At 33.7% G+C, this 19,542-nt stretch overlaps 1 protein-coding gene across 1 annotated transcript in view; it reads right to left on the reverse strand.

Moving 5' to 3' along the window:
- Positions 1-19,542, reverse strand: part of orb (polyadenylation element binding protein orb) — a 61,516-nt gene that overhangs the window by 5,565 nt on the left and 36,409 nt on the right. The window contains exons 6-9 of the mRNA XM_089100098.1: positions 17,773-17,908; positions 11,873-12,015; positions 6,113-6,298; positions 2,375-2,686 (exon numbers count right to left, since the gene is read on the reverse strand). Of these exons, the coding sequence (XP_088956224.1) occupies positions 2,375-2,686; positions 6,113-6,298; positions 11,873-12,015; positions 17,773-17,908 (777 nt within the window). The remainder of the gene's footprint in view (positions 1-2,374; positions 2,687-6,112; positions 6,299-11,872; positions 12,016-17,772; positions 17,909-19,542) is intronic.

Genomic DNA, 19,542 nt, shown 5'->3' on the forward strand with positions numbered 1-19,542 from the left:
AACAAGAAGACTGGTGTAGTAACAATTTGTGGGTAGTAATAATAAGAAGGAGATATAATAATAATAATAATAATAATAATAATAATAATAATAAAGATAGTAATAAAGAAATAATAAAGATATAATAATAAGATATATATATATATAAAGATATAAAAATAATGAAAATAATAATAATAAAGATGTGATAGTAATAATAATAATAATAATAATAATTATAATAATAATAATAATAATAATATGAATAAAGTAGAATAATAATAATAATAAGGATACGATGTGGTGACATGTAAAAAGTAGATGTTTCTTGGTTTTTTGTCTTAGTCAGGTATAAAAAAAAGGAAAGATGCTCTCCCTGGATAATAAAATTTCACCGAATTTGATGAGAGAATAAGCAATGAGTACTAAATTAAGATGGATTACTCCAAGTTATGTAACTCCTACTCAACGGTCTATTCTTCACTAATTCTAAGAGTGAAGTAGCGTGTTTTCACTCGAATATTTAGGATGATGCTCCAGGTCTTCAACTTGGTGCACAATGTTTTTCTGGGAAGACTGGTAATAAAATTCACTTAATAGTTTTAATAAAAAGTACCCAGAAATCTGGTAAAGTTTCGAATTTCAGCGGAGCCTGAGACCCACTCCCGTACAAATTCCGGTAAAGAAGAACCAAACTATGGTTTCACATTGTCTAAGTAGCCTTATCACACTAGCTTACTTAAAACCGTAAGAATGTAAAACTCCTACTGATTAGTGGGTTGTTTGTACGGTATATCAGATAAGTACATTAAAGTGATTGGTGTTGTGTACGTGAATAACATTGCTGCGGTTAAGGTAGGAAATGAGGGCAGTTCCTGGTTTCGTATTAAATCAAGAGTTAAGCAGGGTTGCGTCCTATCCCCATCCATACGGATCCTACTTGTGGACTTTGTCCTAAGGAACACGGCAAAGGCTATGCGAGAACATGGAATCAAATGGGTATGTAAAACCTTCCAAGAACTAGCTTATGCTGGTGATTTGAGCATCCTAGATGAAAGTGTTAGCAAAATGACTGGTTTTTTGGAGGTTTTGAGAGCTCATAGTGCAAAAATAGGCTTTAAGATTAACATGAAGAAGACTAGGTCGCTTAGACTAGAAGTAAATGAAGACGAGGAGGTGATGTTGGGTAACAAGAACATCGATCAAGCAACTTTAGTTACTTGGGTAGTATTATTAGTAAAAAATGGGCGAGGCAGTGAACATGTTAAAAGTAGAATAGCAAGGCCAAAAAGTGTTTTTTCACAGTTGAAAAGGTCTGGTAGAATAGGAAGATAAGGATGCGAACGGAGAATAAAATAACGGAAGGTACACTGATGCAACTGTTAAGTATGGTTCTGAAACGTGGGTGCTCCGAAATACCGAAAATGATTCATTAGCTTTTTTCCAGGGGATTTGTTTAAGGATTGTTTTTGGTATCCGTCTGATCGACCATTATTCAAACAGTACGCTGTATGAAAAAGGTGGTTTGATCCCACTTTCTGGGGCTATAATGAGAGAAATTTTGAGATGGCAAGGACACTTTCTGCGGACAAAATATGATAGATTGCCAAAGATCACCATTTTTCAGCCGACCCAGTAGAGCCACATGAAAAGAAGGTTTTCCCCGAACTGAAGGAGGAGGTCGGTATAAGGAGGAGGTGTAAAGAGGGAGGATTTAAATAGATCGGCATGCAGGAAGAGCAGGCGTAGCTGTATTGGCTTCAGGCTGATTGGTGTTGTATTGAGTTAGTAGTAGTAGTAGTGGGTTGTTTTTTGGCTGGCAATCATAAACCATTTACGTTCTTACGCAAAGTAGAGTAGTTATGGAATATCGATGTAAAATCACTAGTAATTTTTACCGCGCAGGCAAGGACATTCTTGAAAGAAAAGAAATAATACCAAAACAAGGCGAAAGTTTTTGCTTCAAAATTCCATTTTTCAGAAACTGATTATATCAGTTTCTGAAGGTTTTAGAAACTTTCAAAACAACTTTCAAAGTTTTTGAATGAACTGATCAGTTCATTCTAAAAACTTTGAAAGATCACTCTTTGTATTTGAGTACATAATCAAATGGATAAGATTCTGATATTTTCTTAGCACCATAAATGGATGCATTAAAATAAACTAGTCGGAAATTATAAATTTAGAATCAAGAATAAAAAAAAATCAAAACTAAAATAAAAATCGAAACTAAAAATAAAAAATGAAAATCAAAACTACTCCTCATTAAAAGTGGGAAATTCATTTTCTAATTTTTTGCTTGTTTTACAGAGATCGTAAAAACGCTCTCTAAATGGTTATGCTGAAAATGCTAAAAATAATTACTTTAAAAATACTTAATGTTTAAAACTTTTACCTTTTTGCGAAACTTGGTAGTCCTAACTTCGACATAGCCAACTTTAACTGCTCTCATGAACGCTTGAAAGGAAGAGAATGTGACCCGTCCGGATCCAATGGGGTACTTGTACTTATCAGTGTCGATTCCAGCATAAATAACATCACCAAAAGTTTCGTTAAAGATTCTGTATAGATTTTCAGCTGTCATAACGCCGTGAAGAGCACCAACGAATACGGTGCGCTTTGTGTCCAGACGGTGCCCTGGGAATGATAAACCGGTGCCTATTGGAACGTAGTTGGAGTCTGAAAGCACCCAGGGAATAACTTGAACCTAAATATGGAAATATTGTAAAGGCTATCTGTGGGCATTATGGCTCTTATCACATTAAAACAATTTTTGATTCGACGCATCATTTCTGTGTACAGCTCTCAAACTCATAAAAAATAACTATTGGTGATTAAAAAATAACTTATAACTTAAAAAATAAGTTATGAAGCTTTTAGTAAAAAAAAAACTCCTTTCCATGGGAGCTATTTTAAAAGTGAATAGAATTTATCGTTAGGACGTGATATCGTCAAGGCAGTAAAATTACATATGTTCTCTAACTATAAACACGTCCAGATGATCAGATATAATATTGAAAACTTAATTATAGTAAGGTCACAAAATTACAACAAAGTTACAAATAAATATAACATTGAACTGTATCATTACTAATATCAAATTATAATTGAATTAAACTATAATTATATTTTTGAACTACAACTCAATTATCATCAAGTTGTGAAAGTTATTCTAATCTCAACACATAGTAAACTATTTTACAGTAGGCTACAGGTTGATGAACCGGTAATGAACCACAGAAAAGTTCTAATGGCGGCTTCAATCATTGAGAAAAAACTTCAATTTCTTTTTTGAAATAGAAATTTCACAATTTAGGGACCCTAAATTTGCTCTATTGAGTCTTTCAAGTAAAAAAGACATCAAAATATAAGCCCCCCTGGATCTATCCTAAGTTTGTTCATATCTGAAAACCGTGTTTCTGATAGATTTTTTTCTTGGCTGTTTCAAAAATTATGGAGTTTAGAGGGTGGTGCTAGATTTTCATCAGTGTTGCCTTGTCGAACCGTAAAATAAATAAACAAAGCTAGTTAGTTAAATTTGACAATGCCTAACGTCCGTGAAAATTCAAATATTAACGATTACTTGAACTGCAAAGACAACAACACCTTCAAAGGAGAACTAACTTTTGTAAATTGTTTGGTGCCATAGTTTTTGAATTTATGTATAGATTTTTACCTCCATTTCCTAGTTTTAAATTCTGTACCCATCTATAAAAAATCCTATAGCCATTTATGGAGGTCTTTTTCGATAAAAAATTGAATTCCCGAGTTTTTTTTTGCTTTTAAGATATACAGGGTTGTGTAAGTTTCCACTTAATCAATTGAAATGATTTGAATGATTAATCCGGTCATCACTGTCCTTGCTACGTTAAGGTATTTTTAAATGACAAGATAAAAATAATTTAGAACTATTTTTGATGGATTCTTTTGAAACCATTCGTCCAAGCCGAGTGATTAGCGATCCGAACTTGAAATCCTGAGGTCAGAGGTTCGAATACTTATGTCGCTGTAGTTTGAAACAGGGGTCAATGGCGTGACTCTGTAAGCTAAGCCAGAGCCGACCCAGCTTTAAGTCTGGAGAAATCTGGGGGGGATATTGGAGTAGGGACGATTTGCCAACAACCACGCAGTACAGTGCCAGCCGAAGACATTGAGTCTGGCGATCGATACCTGGGCAACCCAGACATGGTCAGCACGCGAAAAAGTTAAAGTTTAAGTTTTTTTTAATTATATTCTGAATTATGCTTTATAGTTATGATTCATCCCTTCGATTAACATTCTCAGTGCTTTTAATGATATATTTATGGCTCCAGAAACCTGGAGCCTTGTATCCCTATGCATCGCTATAAAGACTTATCTATTACACATTCTTTTCAGAACTGCCCAATTCATTGCTTTATCCAAATTCCAACGGTTTTCAAAACAAGCTTGTGCAGTTTCCTACAGATTATATTTGTACCTTCATTAAAGACGTTCAGAAGAACATACACCATAAAAAACCTTCCAGAAATTTTCTATTCATAAACAAAATAAAGCCATAGGAATAAATAAGTAAAGGGTAAAATTTTAATCAAAACTGTCCGTAAAATTAGCTTTTTGCGCTACATTTTCTTTTAAAAAATGAAACAAATAGTTGCAAAACTTCTAATATTTTCTAAGATATACACGGTTGTGTATGTTCCCACTTAACCAATTGATAGAATCAGGTTTAATTTTACTGTCCTTGGTACTTGGGGTATTTATTTTTACATAACAAGGAGCAAAACATTCTTGAACTATGTTTTAGGGATTCTTTTGAAATTACGGATTATGAATTCCAATTTATAGTTAAGATTTATCTCTTTGATTAAACATCTCAGTTTTAAATGTCATTCTTCATGGCTCCAGGAATCTGAAAATTCAAGAACTAGTATTTACCTGTTTGATTTATTCTATATATAGAGTTTTTTCTATAGAATATTGCAAATTTTGCACCAAGAAGAGACTCGTGGACACTAATTTAAATAATGCAGCAATAATGAATAAACAACTAATAACTAAGGTCACAGTTTCACTAAAATTTGTGAAATTTTTACATGTGTAAATGTATGCTTAAACATCTTTTTATCAAGTTTATGAGGACTTAGAACTTAATTATTAGTTGTTTATTCATTATCGCTGCTTATATATTTATTTAAGATGACCTAAAAGCCATCCCAAATATTCGAGATAGTACCAATATGTTTTAGGAGGGGCTGCCACTTGGTTATTATTCTTCTATTAATATATGTATTTTTTAACTTTCAACTTCATTTTTAAATAGTCCAGATTAAAAAAAAAGTCAGGTTTTAAGAATAGTCTAAGGATTATTTGTGTCAATCAGAACCATATCTAATTCAATATCACTATAGTATTATATTAATACTATTTCCTGGCTCTCCTTTGATTGAATACAGAGGAATAATTTCGAGTATATAAGTTTAAATACCGTAATTTGATGTATCCTTATACATGATCTTTGCTGTCAGCAATCTATGTAGAAAAAATTAAATTTGATATCCACTATTATCTTGACCTAAATCAGTTCACAGAGTTTATATCACGTCAGGAAAAAGTAAAGTTTATTCACTTTTCTGATTAGAACTTTAAAAAGTTAAAAAATTTTAATTAAAATTTAAGGCTAACTTTCAAAGTTAACAATTGAAATTAAAAGTCTTAATTCAAAGCTTTCTTAAATTAAAAAAGTAAAATTTATTCCCTATTTTGATTAGAAATTTTGAAAAATCAAATTAAAATTTAAGGTTAACTTTAAAAGTTAACCATTTAAATTAAAAGTTTTAATTCAAAACTTTCTTAAGTATAAAAATTTAAATTTATTCACTATTCTGTTTAGAAAGTTTGCCAATTACTTATTTCTTTCCTATACTTTTATTTTATTTATAAATAAAATGGCACTAAGGCTTTATACAGCATCTACATAGCTAGTTAGAAAGGGCTCTCTAGTCCTGCTCTAATCAAATTTCTTAGCAAATTTGCATGACTTGTTTTACCCCAAAACTAATATAATAATCCCACAAATATGCAGGAATAATAAAAAAAAATTCACGATATTTACAGTTTTGTTATAGCCGCTGTAACAACGCTTTCAGCATACCTCTTTAGCTCTAAATTTCCTTGATGAGACATAAAAGTAAGACCCTCCATCTCTAGGATCAATGGTGCAGCGCCCAAGCATTTTCTTCACCTGTTTTTCACTTTCGAAAATTATGTAGACATAGCCTTTTGGGGGTGCAGGGCAATTGTCCCTATTTGGCCATTCTACGCGGATGCTTCCAAATTCCTAAAAGGCAATCGGAAATTTAATATTTCAACAACCAATGTGTTTACCCGTCAATGTGACGATTGAATAAATCTATATAATTAGACCATGGTATCCATTGGAAATGATTATAAGCAACTAAAAATGTGATCATCTGGCTTGATTAAAATGAGTGCTAAGTATAGGCAAGGTTGTACAGAGATGCGGCTGAGTTCTGGTTACAGACGCCACCTCCCCCCTTTAACCTCTATTTAGTTTCAGCTATACGATCCTGAGCAAAATGGATGTTTTAAGTAGGACCCCTTGCAATGGTTTACGCAGGTTTTTCCTACACAGCCCTTTGGTGTACCTATTAAGTACACCGAAATATTATTGTAACCTATACATTATTGTAAATATTATTAATATAAATATTATATTAATATATAATATTATACATTGTAATATTGTAAATATATAATATTATATATATAATATAAATATATAATAATATTGTAATATATAATATTATATATTGTAATAAATTATTATACATATTATTGTAACCACAAACTATTATTGTAACCTATAAAGGGTTAGAAACCCTTTTGGTGTACCTATACAGACTTTTAGGGACATAGTTACAGTAGTTCAGCTATGCTGACAGAAATTTTGCTTCCCAAACCTGCTGCTACGGTTCATAGCGCTAGTATTGCTATACTAGCCGCTTTTGTAGTTCCCAACCCTGCTGCTAGGAGCATTCATAATGCTAGTGTCTTTTATAGCTTCTGTGTAAAATGGATGTTTTATCGACTTTCTGCTTATAGAAAACGTATACAATGTGGATCAAGCCTTAATTTGTGTACAGTGGAATAACGCAACTTAAACTCGCCGTGCAATTTAAGATATACATACACTAGAACTCTCCGCACCTCTAATCCAAAGTTCTGGTGGATTTGACTGTTTATTATCATGGTCCAGTACCATTTTAACTTCGAACGTTAAGTAACAATATATCCTTTCAGGATAACTCTTACTGCAGCAAAGATAACCCATATAATGGATCTGAAGATTCATCAGAGGATCCCAATGTGAAACGACGAAAAGCCGCCATAATAAAAAATTAGGGAGATTTCAACAAGCAATTTGGAAAAACAAGGTGAAAAAATGCTTTAAGCCTCTAATTCAAGGGGGTGACACAATTAAAGCTGGACTCCCAGAGTCGAAATTTTTTTGCCATAGTGACCACAGAGTGGTCGCACTAACGGGACAAATATTTTGCATTTTTGGTTTTTGAAATAGCAGGTTTGCAATTTTTACAGATTAGGTATGATACATTGAATTCTAAATCAACTGTATATTTCTTTATTATTTTTGTTTTATTTGTTGAAAAAAAGTCAAATCATCACATAACTAGACGGAGAACTTAAGAAAACAATATGGAGAAGAGTAACAAACTACAACAACTAAACTGACAGAGGGAACGAAGAAGTGATAAAAAAATACGAAATTAAAAATAAATCTAAATAAAATCACTGAATAAGCACTTGAGCAGATCGGACCAGTTGGAAAATCAGCTTCTCTGTTATTCTCCGTTAACCATCTAGCAATGGCGATATGAGGATCAGCAACTTTGAAATTGACAGCGACTTGCGTATTCCTGTACCACGAAGGCAGATGAAGCAAATGTTGCGCAAAAACGAAAATATATTGATCAAATTTTGTTCTGGTCAGTTCTAGTGAAAAGTTCCTATACAGTATGTGAGCAAGAGTGACAGCGTTGTATAGACTTGCTAGAAGCAGCCGGTTGAATCGGAATTTTCACGATACTATAGAAGCGTAAGACCTGAAATTCGTTGTTATTCGAGGAGAAATTTTCGGGTATATCAGACTAACGAACATATGGATAGACCAATGGGCTTGACAAAGTTAGAATCGAGGGTTATTGTAAGAACACATGAGTCCATTTTCCAATTAAATAGGACGATATCCTATTTTGAAGAGTTGAATTGAAGTCTAGCATTCTCATATTCACCTTCTAAGATTTTGAAAATTTCGGTTATCTGCTGAAGAGTTCAGCTAAGGTTTAGGATTTCGTCCGCATAACATACCAAAGACCTGTTAGCAGCAGACAGAATCAGCAAAGATATAAGGAACTAAATCAACAAAATGCTATGAAAAGTTTATTTATAACGAAAAAACTGCGCGTCTAGACATTTCACTAAAAGGCTGTGCTAGAGTATAATACAAAACGAGGTTATTCAAATCGATGTGCAGTACATCTGACAAGTACAAGTTCGGTAAACAAAAAAGCTATGTAATTCGTAACGTCATCAAAGTGGAAACTGCTCTAATAGCTAAGAACTCTCGGGTTTTATGTTTTTTTTCAACATGCATTTTTAAGTACGTACCTAATATATGAATCAAAGGTTAATAAAAATTGTGAAATGTGAATAAAAAATTTCTCAAATTGCCCCCTCGATTTTTAGAATCGCTCATAATGCCTTGTCCATTGAAACAGGGGGGGGGGGATATTTCCCAAAAAATAAGGAAATCCACTATATTTATTCTTATTCTATGTCTGTCGTCCGAGAGGATCTTCAGCTAGTTAAAAGCAGCTGCAAGTATTTAACCATATAAGCATTTATCCGCATTGGAACAATGAGCACCCAATACAGTTATCTGTATTGGGATCTAAGACGGAGAAACAGGGACATATGTCTTCTTGTACCCCTCCCCCCCGTCCATCATCTTCTCTTTAATTTGAGCAATTCAATATGCCTCTAACTCCTTCTAATCAAAAGGCATTAGCTCAGGTTGTGTAGGAACCAAAATAATTAGCATGATGATACTCTTTAAATTTGAAGTTGCTGCAGATAAAGTTTTAAGAGAAGAACAGGGTATGCATCGAGCAAACTTTAACTCTTAGATTAATAATTGAGAAGCGCCTGAGTCATCAGACACCATTAATCCTTAGTTTTACATATTATGAGCAAGCGTCTGATTCACCTGATAGAACAACTTTGAACAAAGTACAATCCTTCTATGGGACAACATCGTTCTTTACTTAGGCAGAGCTATTGCGCTGCCTATGATACCAGATAAATGCATTAGAGTGATTAGTGATATGTACGAGAATAACATTGCTGCGGTTAAGGTAGGAAATAAGGTTAGCAGCTTGCTTCGTATTGAATCAGGAATCAAGCAGGGTTGTATTCTATCCCCATTTATATGGATCCTTTTATTAGACTTCGTCCATGGAAACGTGACAAAGGCTGTGGAAGGGAATAGAATCAAATGGGAAAATAAGACTCTTCTAGGCTCAGATTACGCTGATGGTTTGAGCCTCCTAGATGAAAATGTTGACAAAGCGAAAAATTTTCCAGATGTTTCGAGAGTTTAATCGGCAAGAATAGGATTTAAAATTAACATAAAGAAGACTAAGTCGCTTAGACTAGGAATAAGTGAAGGTAAAGAGGTGATGTTGGGTAACAAAAAGATCGATCAAGTGGATAGCTTCACTTACCTAAGTAGTGTATTAAAATTACAATAGCCAAGGCCCAGGGTGTATTTTCACAGTTGAAAATATTTCGGGAGAAAAGGAAGATAAGTTTCTGAACCAAAATCAGAATATTGGAGGCTGCATTGATGGCACTTGCCAAGTATGGTCCTGAATCCTGGACACTCAGGAAGACGGAGGAGGATTTACTAGAAGTTTCCAGAGAAATTGTGTACGGATGGTTTTGGCTACCAGTCTGACTGACCCTATTTCAAAAAGTAAGCTGCACGAAAAACATAGTTCTATTCCACTTTCTAGGGCTGCAGTGAGGGAAAGGTTGAGATGGCTAAGACACGTTCTGTTGACGCAGGATGACATATTGCCAAAGACCGTCTTTTTTTGGCCAAACCTCATGGACCAAACAAAAAGCAGTTTGACCCTGAATAGGGTGGGAGGACTTCGTAAGGGAGGATTAAGCAGGAGGGAGTGAAGGGTGTAATGTGGGAGTCTTTAAATAGATTGGAATAAAGGAGGAGCTTGCATAGCTGTGTTGGTCTTGGGGGGCTTGGAGCTGCGGTGATTTGTTAGTAGCGGTAGTAATGCTAATGCAAATGGATATGCTACCAAGCTTCTGCGTTCATCCGTTTGATTACGACCATAATTTAAAATATTACAACGTCAAAACAATTTCAGTTAAACATGTACTAGAAAGTGCCGCACCTCTAAACTAAATTTCTGACAGATGACGGTCAACAAAGATAGCCGTACAAAACCACCAACAGACGCTGCTATGTAAATTTTAGTAGAATTCTGACTGGATAAAAAATCATCTGAGTCTACAAAAAAAAAAAAAAAAAAAAAAAAAAAAAAAAAAAAAAAAAAAAAAAACAGAGGTAATCCTAATATATCCCTAAAATATAGGAACCTAAATCATACCTAAAATCTGTCAGCCAAAGATTGTTCAAATTCAGTCACAGTCCAACTTAACTTTTCCAGCATATTTCAAAAAAGACCAAGTCACCGTGTATGCACGTTTTCGTTGTGAAACGATAAGCTAATGTTCCATGTACTCCTTTTTTGTGCAACCCGTTTTGGCAATGAGCAAATCATTAAAGTACTGAGGCAAACAGGGAGAGGCTATTTTAAAAAAATTCACGTCAGTCACGTCTCGACTCTACGAGCTCCTGTCACAAAGGACAGTGGAAATAAAACCTGATAATTTGAGTTGGAAATTACGGGAGAATCACAACCATAGATCTTAAAACATTAGGACAAGAAGTCCATTTTTATTGAAAAAAAAATCAATATGTATTTATGTAGTTTTTTTGGTAAAAATGAATGTCAAAAATAAAAAAAAATAGGTGAAAAATCAGTATGAAAAAAACTAAAACATATTGCACTGAACACTTCAAGAATGTGCAAAATTGGTTAGAAAGTGTAGCTCTATTTTTAATTAGCAGATTGTTAATGTTTAAATTTTTATGGACGAAAAGCAGCGTTGTCAAATTTAAGTAATAAGTTTTGCTTATTTATTTTCAGGGTTTAACTTGGCAACACTGACAAAAATCTGGGGCTCCCTTAAAGCTTTATAATTTTGAAAGAGCAGAAAGAGATATTTAAGGAAACTGTGGTTTTCAGAATGAAGAGACTCTTGATGGTTTCAGGGGGCTAAGAATATTAGATTTTGGTATCCTAAGTACTTTAAACTGTGCCTTTCTAAAGAAGGCTCTTAAAACAGTAGGGCCGTTTTTTAGCACTAAGATCTTGCATCTTTCTGCAAAGATTATCGTTTTTTAACTCATCTTTGTTCAAAGGTCTTACAGCTCACTGATGTTAGCGAAAAGTGTGAAAGACGCCATCTTTCTTCTATATAGAACAAATGATGAGAGAACTTTGATGATATACTCATAATTGTTCTTAGACCGCTGATCAGAGCAGAATGATGAAAGACGTTTGCAAAAGAACGCTATAAGATGTAAGATTTTATAGCACATTGATGAGTGAAAAAACGGCCATAGTAGTAGGAGGCTATTGTCATACAAAAAGAAACAACGTAAATGAAAAGACACGGGGTAGCTATTAAGAATTCAATAGTATTTTATTATTATAAACTCTACCTGGAACGTAGAAGCTAGGAGTTCATCATCTGTATCCCAGGGTACTCCACCAAGGAAAACCTTGCACGAAAATACAACTACATTTCTGTTGTATTCGCGTGTTGGTATCCTGCCGCACCACACAGGAGGTATTGATGGTGGATCTGAAAGAAAATGGAATTGAAATAAATTTTTCCGTTTACAATATCCTTAAGATCTCTCAAAAAAGAAAATAAATGTAAAGTAGGCTACTCTGAAGGACATAAATTATCTATTAAATGAAAATCGGTAAATATGCAGTTTTCAACATAATTTAGCTAGGATAGAAGTGAGTACATCACTTGATACTTTTTTTGCGCTCTTACCTGATTCAATCATTGCTTCTGGGGAAAATTACGTTTTGAGCCCTTAATGGGCCCCCAAAAGCTAAAACTAAATAAAGCTAAAAACCAAAATAAAAGCAAAAGCTAAAATAAAACTGTCTCATGAGAAAAAAATTATAATTTGTAGCGACTGTAGAGACATCTGTCACTTATTTTCTAGATGTCTCTACTGTGTTTGTAGCTGACTCAGGAAAAGTAAGCATTATTTTTCTTAGTCACAAGGTGACCGTGCTTATTCGATTTCACTTGGGACGATTTGTCGTCTTGGACCAGAAGTTAGGTTAAACCTCAAAGGAGGTTTAACCTTATAAACAGCAACAATATAAAAATAGCAACGATATAATAAAAAAAGCAACTTCAATATAAAACAGCAACAACACAGATTCCAAAATACCAAGTGTAGCCTGTAAGTCAACAAATTACAAAAAAATGTTTAGTCATTTAAAGTCTTGGAAAGAAAAAAAAAGTCCTTCCACGAAAATAGAGAGCCAATTTAATAACGAAACAACTAGAAAATTATTATGACTGAAGAAATGCAAGGTAAAAAATAAACATTTGTAATTAATCGAAAACTAAATTAATAACTTATATTTATAATTTTTTTAAGCAATTTATTTCTTATAAATTTCAAGGAAAATTTTAAATGGAAGAAATATTGATGAACATTTTTTACAATTAGATGTGTTTATAAAAAGAAAACAAATATGATTATACTTGGTAGAAAGTAATTTTACGAAGACATTAATTTCTAGCTAAATGTACGTGTGAATTCACCTTTAACTCTAATACATTCCTTCCACTGCAAAGGGGTAAAATCTTCCTCATCCACATTGGTCCAAAAGGTCTTTTGTGAAAAGACATCGAAAATATAATTTTATTTAATTTTTTTTTCTGAAGATTTTCTAGGAAGACCACTGTCAGTAAACTAGCTGGATACTTCACGAGGCGACCACGCTTGGTCGATTTCGCTGGACACAATTTTTCGTCTTGAACCACAAGTTAGGTTCAACCTCAAAGGCGGTTGAACCTTGAAAACAGCAACAATATAAAAAACAGCTTTTTCATACAATGAAAAAGCAACCTCAACCTCAGCAACAGGCGCCCTCAAAATAAAATAACAGCAGCAACAAAGATTCCAAAATAACAAATGTAGCCTCCAAGTCAACAAATCACAAAAAAATGTTTAGTTAAAATGGTGTGGGTTACAACGACAAACAAGCCTCTGTGCAAAGGAATTACTACCTTTTAAAGAAAAAGCCAAGTCATTCAAGTCTTGGATTAAGAAAACAAAGTCTTTCCATGGGAAACGGAGTGCCAATTTTACAGCTAAAATGACTGTGGAATTATTATGACTGAAGAAATGCAACTTGAAACAAACAATTACAATAAATTTAAGATTAAATTAATAACTTATATTACAAGTTTGATTTGACTAATTGATTTCTAATAAAATTCAAGGAAAAGTTTAAGCAGAAGAAAATATTAAAAGGTAAAAGGTAAAGAATACGGCATTGGACTTTACAGTCCCTACCGGCAGTGCTGATCTCCGTTTCTTGGCCCTTCAGCCAAGAAGGGCAATGGGGGGTTGGGGGCCAACCATCCTGTGCTTTCGCACACCCTTCCAGTTTACCTTCCCCAAATTTCTCCAGGTACCCATTTAAAGCTGGGTCGACTCTGGCTGAGCTTAGAGAGTCACGCCACTGACCCCCATCCCAAACCAAAGAATTGGGTGCACTAAGATTCGAACCCTCGTCTCTCGGACAAAGGATCCTAAATCCAGCGCACCAATTCACTCGGCTAGGATTGGTGGTAGGATATTGATGAAGAATTATTAGATATTTGAGAAATGAAATGAAACTTGTCGTTCCAGACACACTCGCATAAAAAAAGGAGATTACTGAAAACAATGAGCAGTATTAATAAAAGAAATTGTTTTCAACACAGCAAAAGTGATATTGTATTCTTCCATCGTGTTCAACAATGCATGTTTGCAAGACAAACATGTAGCAAATGAATCCGGCTGTGACAATTAAAAATGCAACATATGCCATTTTTGAAACTTTTCAGGAGAGCCAAAAACGAAAAAAATTTTGTTGGCTGTGGTCGCTCTGAAGGATGGGGATAAAGGAGACATATTCTAAAACAACTTCTTATGCCCTTTTCTGTAGTATAAATTAAATACAAGTATTCCGAGCGAATTTAAAATTAATGCATTTTATGACGCATGTCTCCTTTTTTTACAAAGAAAGGAGACAAATGCCAGGTCCCCATGTAATAGATCCGTAAGATAATCCTCTTCTGTCATTCTCAATCGCAACAAGACCTGATAAAAAGAGACATGCGCTACTTAGAGGCTTACGTCTCTTTTGATCTTCGTAACGGTGGAAGATAGGACCATATTGACTGAACCATTCGATTCTTCGTAGTTTACCCGTGACACATACAAAACTCATTTTCGACCAAAATGGCATATGTCACACATTTAATTATCACAGCCGAATCGTTATCGGAATAGATGCTACACCAGCTTTGCCAATGTTTTGAGATAAATCATACTTGTTATCCGACAGAAATTGTACCGCAAAAATATACAATGTCAGTTTCATTTCACAGACAAAAATGCTAGAAAGCATTGAAAAGCAAACAGAATCAGAAATATTTTTATATATTTTAAATATACAAAAATATATATATTTTTTCGTTCATATCTTTATCCTCTCTTAGCAACCAATTTTCAGCCGTATTTTATGTGTGAGAATCAACTTTGGAAAATTTGTGTTTGGAAAACTTATTTTCTTTTGCTAAAAGGCTATGGGAGGAGTTTCAAAAACTTGAAATAAATAAAACTTGAGCAGGTGAATGCAATCAAAATGTCCCAAAATATGCCACAAACTTTCTATCGCACCATAAAATGTCCAAAGGTGAGGCGTTGTGCCAGGACTTCCAAACTGTACAAAAGGTGGAATGAATGTAATGCTTTGGCAAAACTGTGCTATACTGCTTAACAGTTGTCATTAGGAAATTATTTTTAGCAACGACTAAGAATATTTTATTCGCATCATAACGTAAATATTTCATTTGTAGAAATATTAGTAACGACTACAAATATAAAATATTTAATATATAATTTATGCTTCGAATACATACCAGGTTATTATAAACCACAGCAGATTAAAACAATAAAAATTTATATAAAATTGAATGTATACAATATCTAAATAGATGAGATAGCAAAAAAAGAAGCTATAAATGAGCCTAGGTGCAATCAAGTATGAAACCTGAATTTTCCAAAAATAAGTTTTCTATCATTTCTAAGAAAAACGCCATCCCCCCCCACTCAGAAGCATCTCTATTCCATTTTTTTGGGGGGTGGGGGTGGGGGTGGGTGGGGGTTAATAGATTTTACCAACTGGCTGGTAACTTTTACCATCTGACACCAATTTTATTTAATTGCAGAAAACATTGGGAAAGTCTGTCCTCTCCCCATAAGCGACACCCTTATCCCCGCTTCCCCTATTTTACGCGTATTTCTGTTTTGCTGTTCTGCTATCAGAGACATTAGTTTAGGAGCATTATTGCCTATGTCGTGACTCGGCCAAACCTATCAGAGACGTAATCACAACATAATATCCGTCGTGACCTTGAACCTGTCAGAGACGTAATAAATATATACAGAAGATCAATAACCGCTTACTTTCAGGAGCGGCATTAGGGAAAAGATTTAGCAGTTTCTTTCACCAAGACATCTTGATAATTGGCAAATTGGCAATCTATCAAAAGTCTAAACTTAGTCCAAATAAGTATAGTAAAATTTAAAATATAATATATAATATATAATATATATATATATATATATATATATATATATATATATATATATATATATATATATATATATATATATATATATATATATATATATTATATATATATATATATATATATATATATATATATATATATATATATATATATATATATATATATATATATATATATATATATATATATATATATATATATATATATATATATATATATATATATATATATATAGTATAATATAATATAAATATAATAATATATATATAAAACATTATATATATATTATTTCATAAGAAATTTCCTGACAATCAGCAAATTTTTTTCCACATAGCTGAGATATAAACTTATACAAAAATGTAAAAAAAAAAAAAAAAAAAAAAATAACAAACATGCAACGAATAAAATAGAACTAATTAGCCACAAATTGAAAACAGCCAGGAAACGACACCAAAGTATATTGACAATATTTAAGACGGGTATGCATAAAACAATATCAGTGTCGATTGAAAAATGCTTTGGTCTTTGCGATTGAAAATCGCAAAGACCAAATGGATTTCCATAAACTCTAAGGATCCTATTAGATTTAGTTACTAAACTAATAAATTTGGGAGTCCTATCTTGCTTTATATAACTGGAGGTGTCGGTGGGATTCAGTCAGCCAATACCTAATCTAAAAAATATAGCCTCGTGTCGTAGAAGCTATAGATCGGGTAATCTTAGTTTCCCTGGAGATTAGATGTCAGATCAGTCAGCTGGGATGCTCGTAAGAAAATACGCGTTATTTTTGCATAAAGGGATCTATCCATAATCCATATCCATAATCCATAAAGGGAAAGTTCCATAAAAGGAACTATCTCATCAGACCGATTGCATGCTGTCTGTGGGTTTCATTAAAAGGTGACAAATTTTATACGCGCTCTGTTTTGTTTCAGGGCTTGGGGATTCAAGAGTTTTAATAACAAACTGTATTATAACACTTAGTACAGAGAAACATAAATTTTAAAATAGAGCAAACAGCTGAGCTCGAATTGAAGGTTACTAACTATCAAAATAAGCTTTACAATCCACCAAAAGACACAAATAAAATAAAATAAAGACGGAGAAAAAAAACGAAAACAATATGATAACTTAAAGTAGGAGAGGGAAAAAAGAGGTTACCCCAGTATGGCAAATTCACAATAATGTAATTAAAAACAAAAACAAAATACAATAAGAGGTACATGTCATCAAGGGTAAATAATATATTCTGTTAACTTTTTTTTAACAGAGATCAGCTATTCAAATTTTCAAATATATTATTTATTTAAGCCTATTAGGTGTAGAAATGATTTGAAATCTCGTTGAAAATCTAGCTCTTTCACAATTTACTTGGGGAAGCCTATGTTGCAAGACAAGCCAAAGTAGGAGCGAGTGATCGAAACGGGGTGACGAGAATATGCGAATCATAAAAGTAATTTCCTGGAGTCTGAGTTGGAACTTAAAGGAAAAATTGTGTTTTGTTGGGAAGGGGGTGAGTGATCTTGGAAATTTGTGGGAAGCGGGCAAACTATCTTTTTTCATGCATGTCGTCCAAGAGACTCTGTGGCTTCTGTATATTCTATCTTAATGGTTTGCTATCTTTTTCTTGGAAAAAAACAATGAATCTCCGAAAATGAATCTCCAGCTAGTTCAATAATAACACCAAAGAAAATAATAGCAGCAAACCACACTTACAGGTTATCCCAAGGTTGGCGTCGACAGAGCCGGAGTCACTAATAGAAGGAGGGGGAATACTTGTGGCATTAAACGACATATATTCTCTTTTGATTTTCATTGGTCTGTCAAGCCAATCTGTCCCATATTGCTCGTCCTGCAAAGCCAATTACGGTTAGTCATGGGCACCCATAAGCTGAGTTCCAGGGGGGGGGCAAACCGCATCGAATTGGCATTTTTAATGCGATCTAGTAGACATCTCAGAACAAAAATATAAAAATAAGGCAGTATTATTCAGCCAGGGGGGCGGGAGCCCCCCCCCCCGCCCCCCATATGGGCGCCCATGCGGTTAATTGAAGTCCTCATAAACTTAAATACTAAAACTCAAACGTAACCTCATAAAACGGTAAATAAACGTAAAAAGACGTAAATAAACGTAAATTGAACTTCAGACCTATTAAATTGACAACTTGAATAAGACATATTGAAACTATTTTCACTTGTTGACTTTTTTGTCACAAATATTTTCAATGGATAAAGATTCCATGGATAAAGCTTTATGACTAAACTCAAATTTAAAATATTCCACCTTACAACGTCTAGCAAATCTTCTTCTCCTTTCCACTTTCCATACCTCTGCACCGTAACTAAAAACACTGCAGCCTAAAATATACCATCCACTGGAATTACACATCAACACAAATTAGTATCCCCTAAACAAAACAAAACTATGGATGACAAATTCATCACAACCGATTAATAATTTCGACTAACTCACCCTCTAAAATTCGGCAAAAATTTTCGTTTTTTGGGCATTCCTACTGACATTATATAACTGGTTACGTTCAACCCTGTAAGCTTAATCACGTAGCGAGATGATTTTATTCTAACAAAAAAAAAACTAATTTTAAACTAATTTTTCAGGTATTTTTCTAGTTTTAATTAAAACATTAGAATTAGTGCTCAGGCACCGTAAATACTTTTGCATTTTACATAATAACTTTAGCAAAACCGTTAGCTTGTTGACCAGTTACCTTATAACCAGATATAAGTTTATCTAAATTATCCTGCAATGCTGTTGAAAAGAAACTCAACATAAGTAAATCATCCCCTAGGCATATTAGACTGTAATCAGAAATATAAAAGCTTAGCCCACCAGAAATTTGTTTCATGACCATAGGCGCCCATAAGGGGGGGGGGGGGAGGGGGCGCAAGCCCCTCCTGGATAAATGATGCTGCATTATTTCTTATAGTTTTGTTTTGATATGTCTATTATACAGCATTAAAAGTGCCAAATAGACCAGGTAAGCCCCCCTCCCGGAATTCAGCCTATGGGCGCTCATGTTCGTGACCTTAGAGATTAAGTAATATATGGCTTATTACAGAACCTTGTCAAAGTCCTCTTTTAAGTTTACCAAATAAATTAATCAAGTTTGAATCTTATATGGCTCTTAGAATACCAATATGATAACATAGCCTCTAAATGGGAGTTAACAAAAGCATCTACCAGGGTCTGAAAGACAGCAGATTGGATTACTGAATCAAATGCAGCGGAAATACCACCACTAGAAACGTATTCATACTAGGTAGCCCTACCCTTCAACTGGCGAGCAGCCCTCGAAACACTATTCTTAGATATTACAAAGTAAATGTTTCTTTTCCAGGAGTGAATCAAGATGCAATTTAAGCAATTCATCATATTCATTTTTGCAAATAATCATCTTTGACCCTAAAACCTTGGAAGAATTGTGAAGAGAACAGGGTATTGTTCTTCAGGTATTGTTGCACATG

This window comes from Artemia sp. Qi Xiang Cuo, chromosome 14, assembly GCF_049724085.1.
Source record: "Artemia sp. Qi Xiang Cuo chromosome 14, ASM4972408v1, whole genome shotgun sequence".
NCBI classification, from domain to species: domain Eukaryota; kingdom Metazoa; phylum Arthropoda; class Branchiopoda; order Anostraca; family Artemiidae; genus Artemia; species Artemia sp. Qi Xiang Cuo.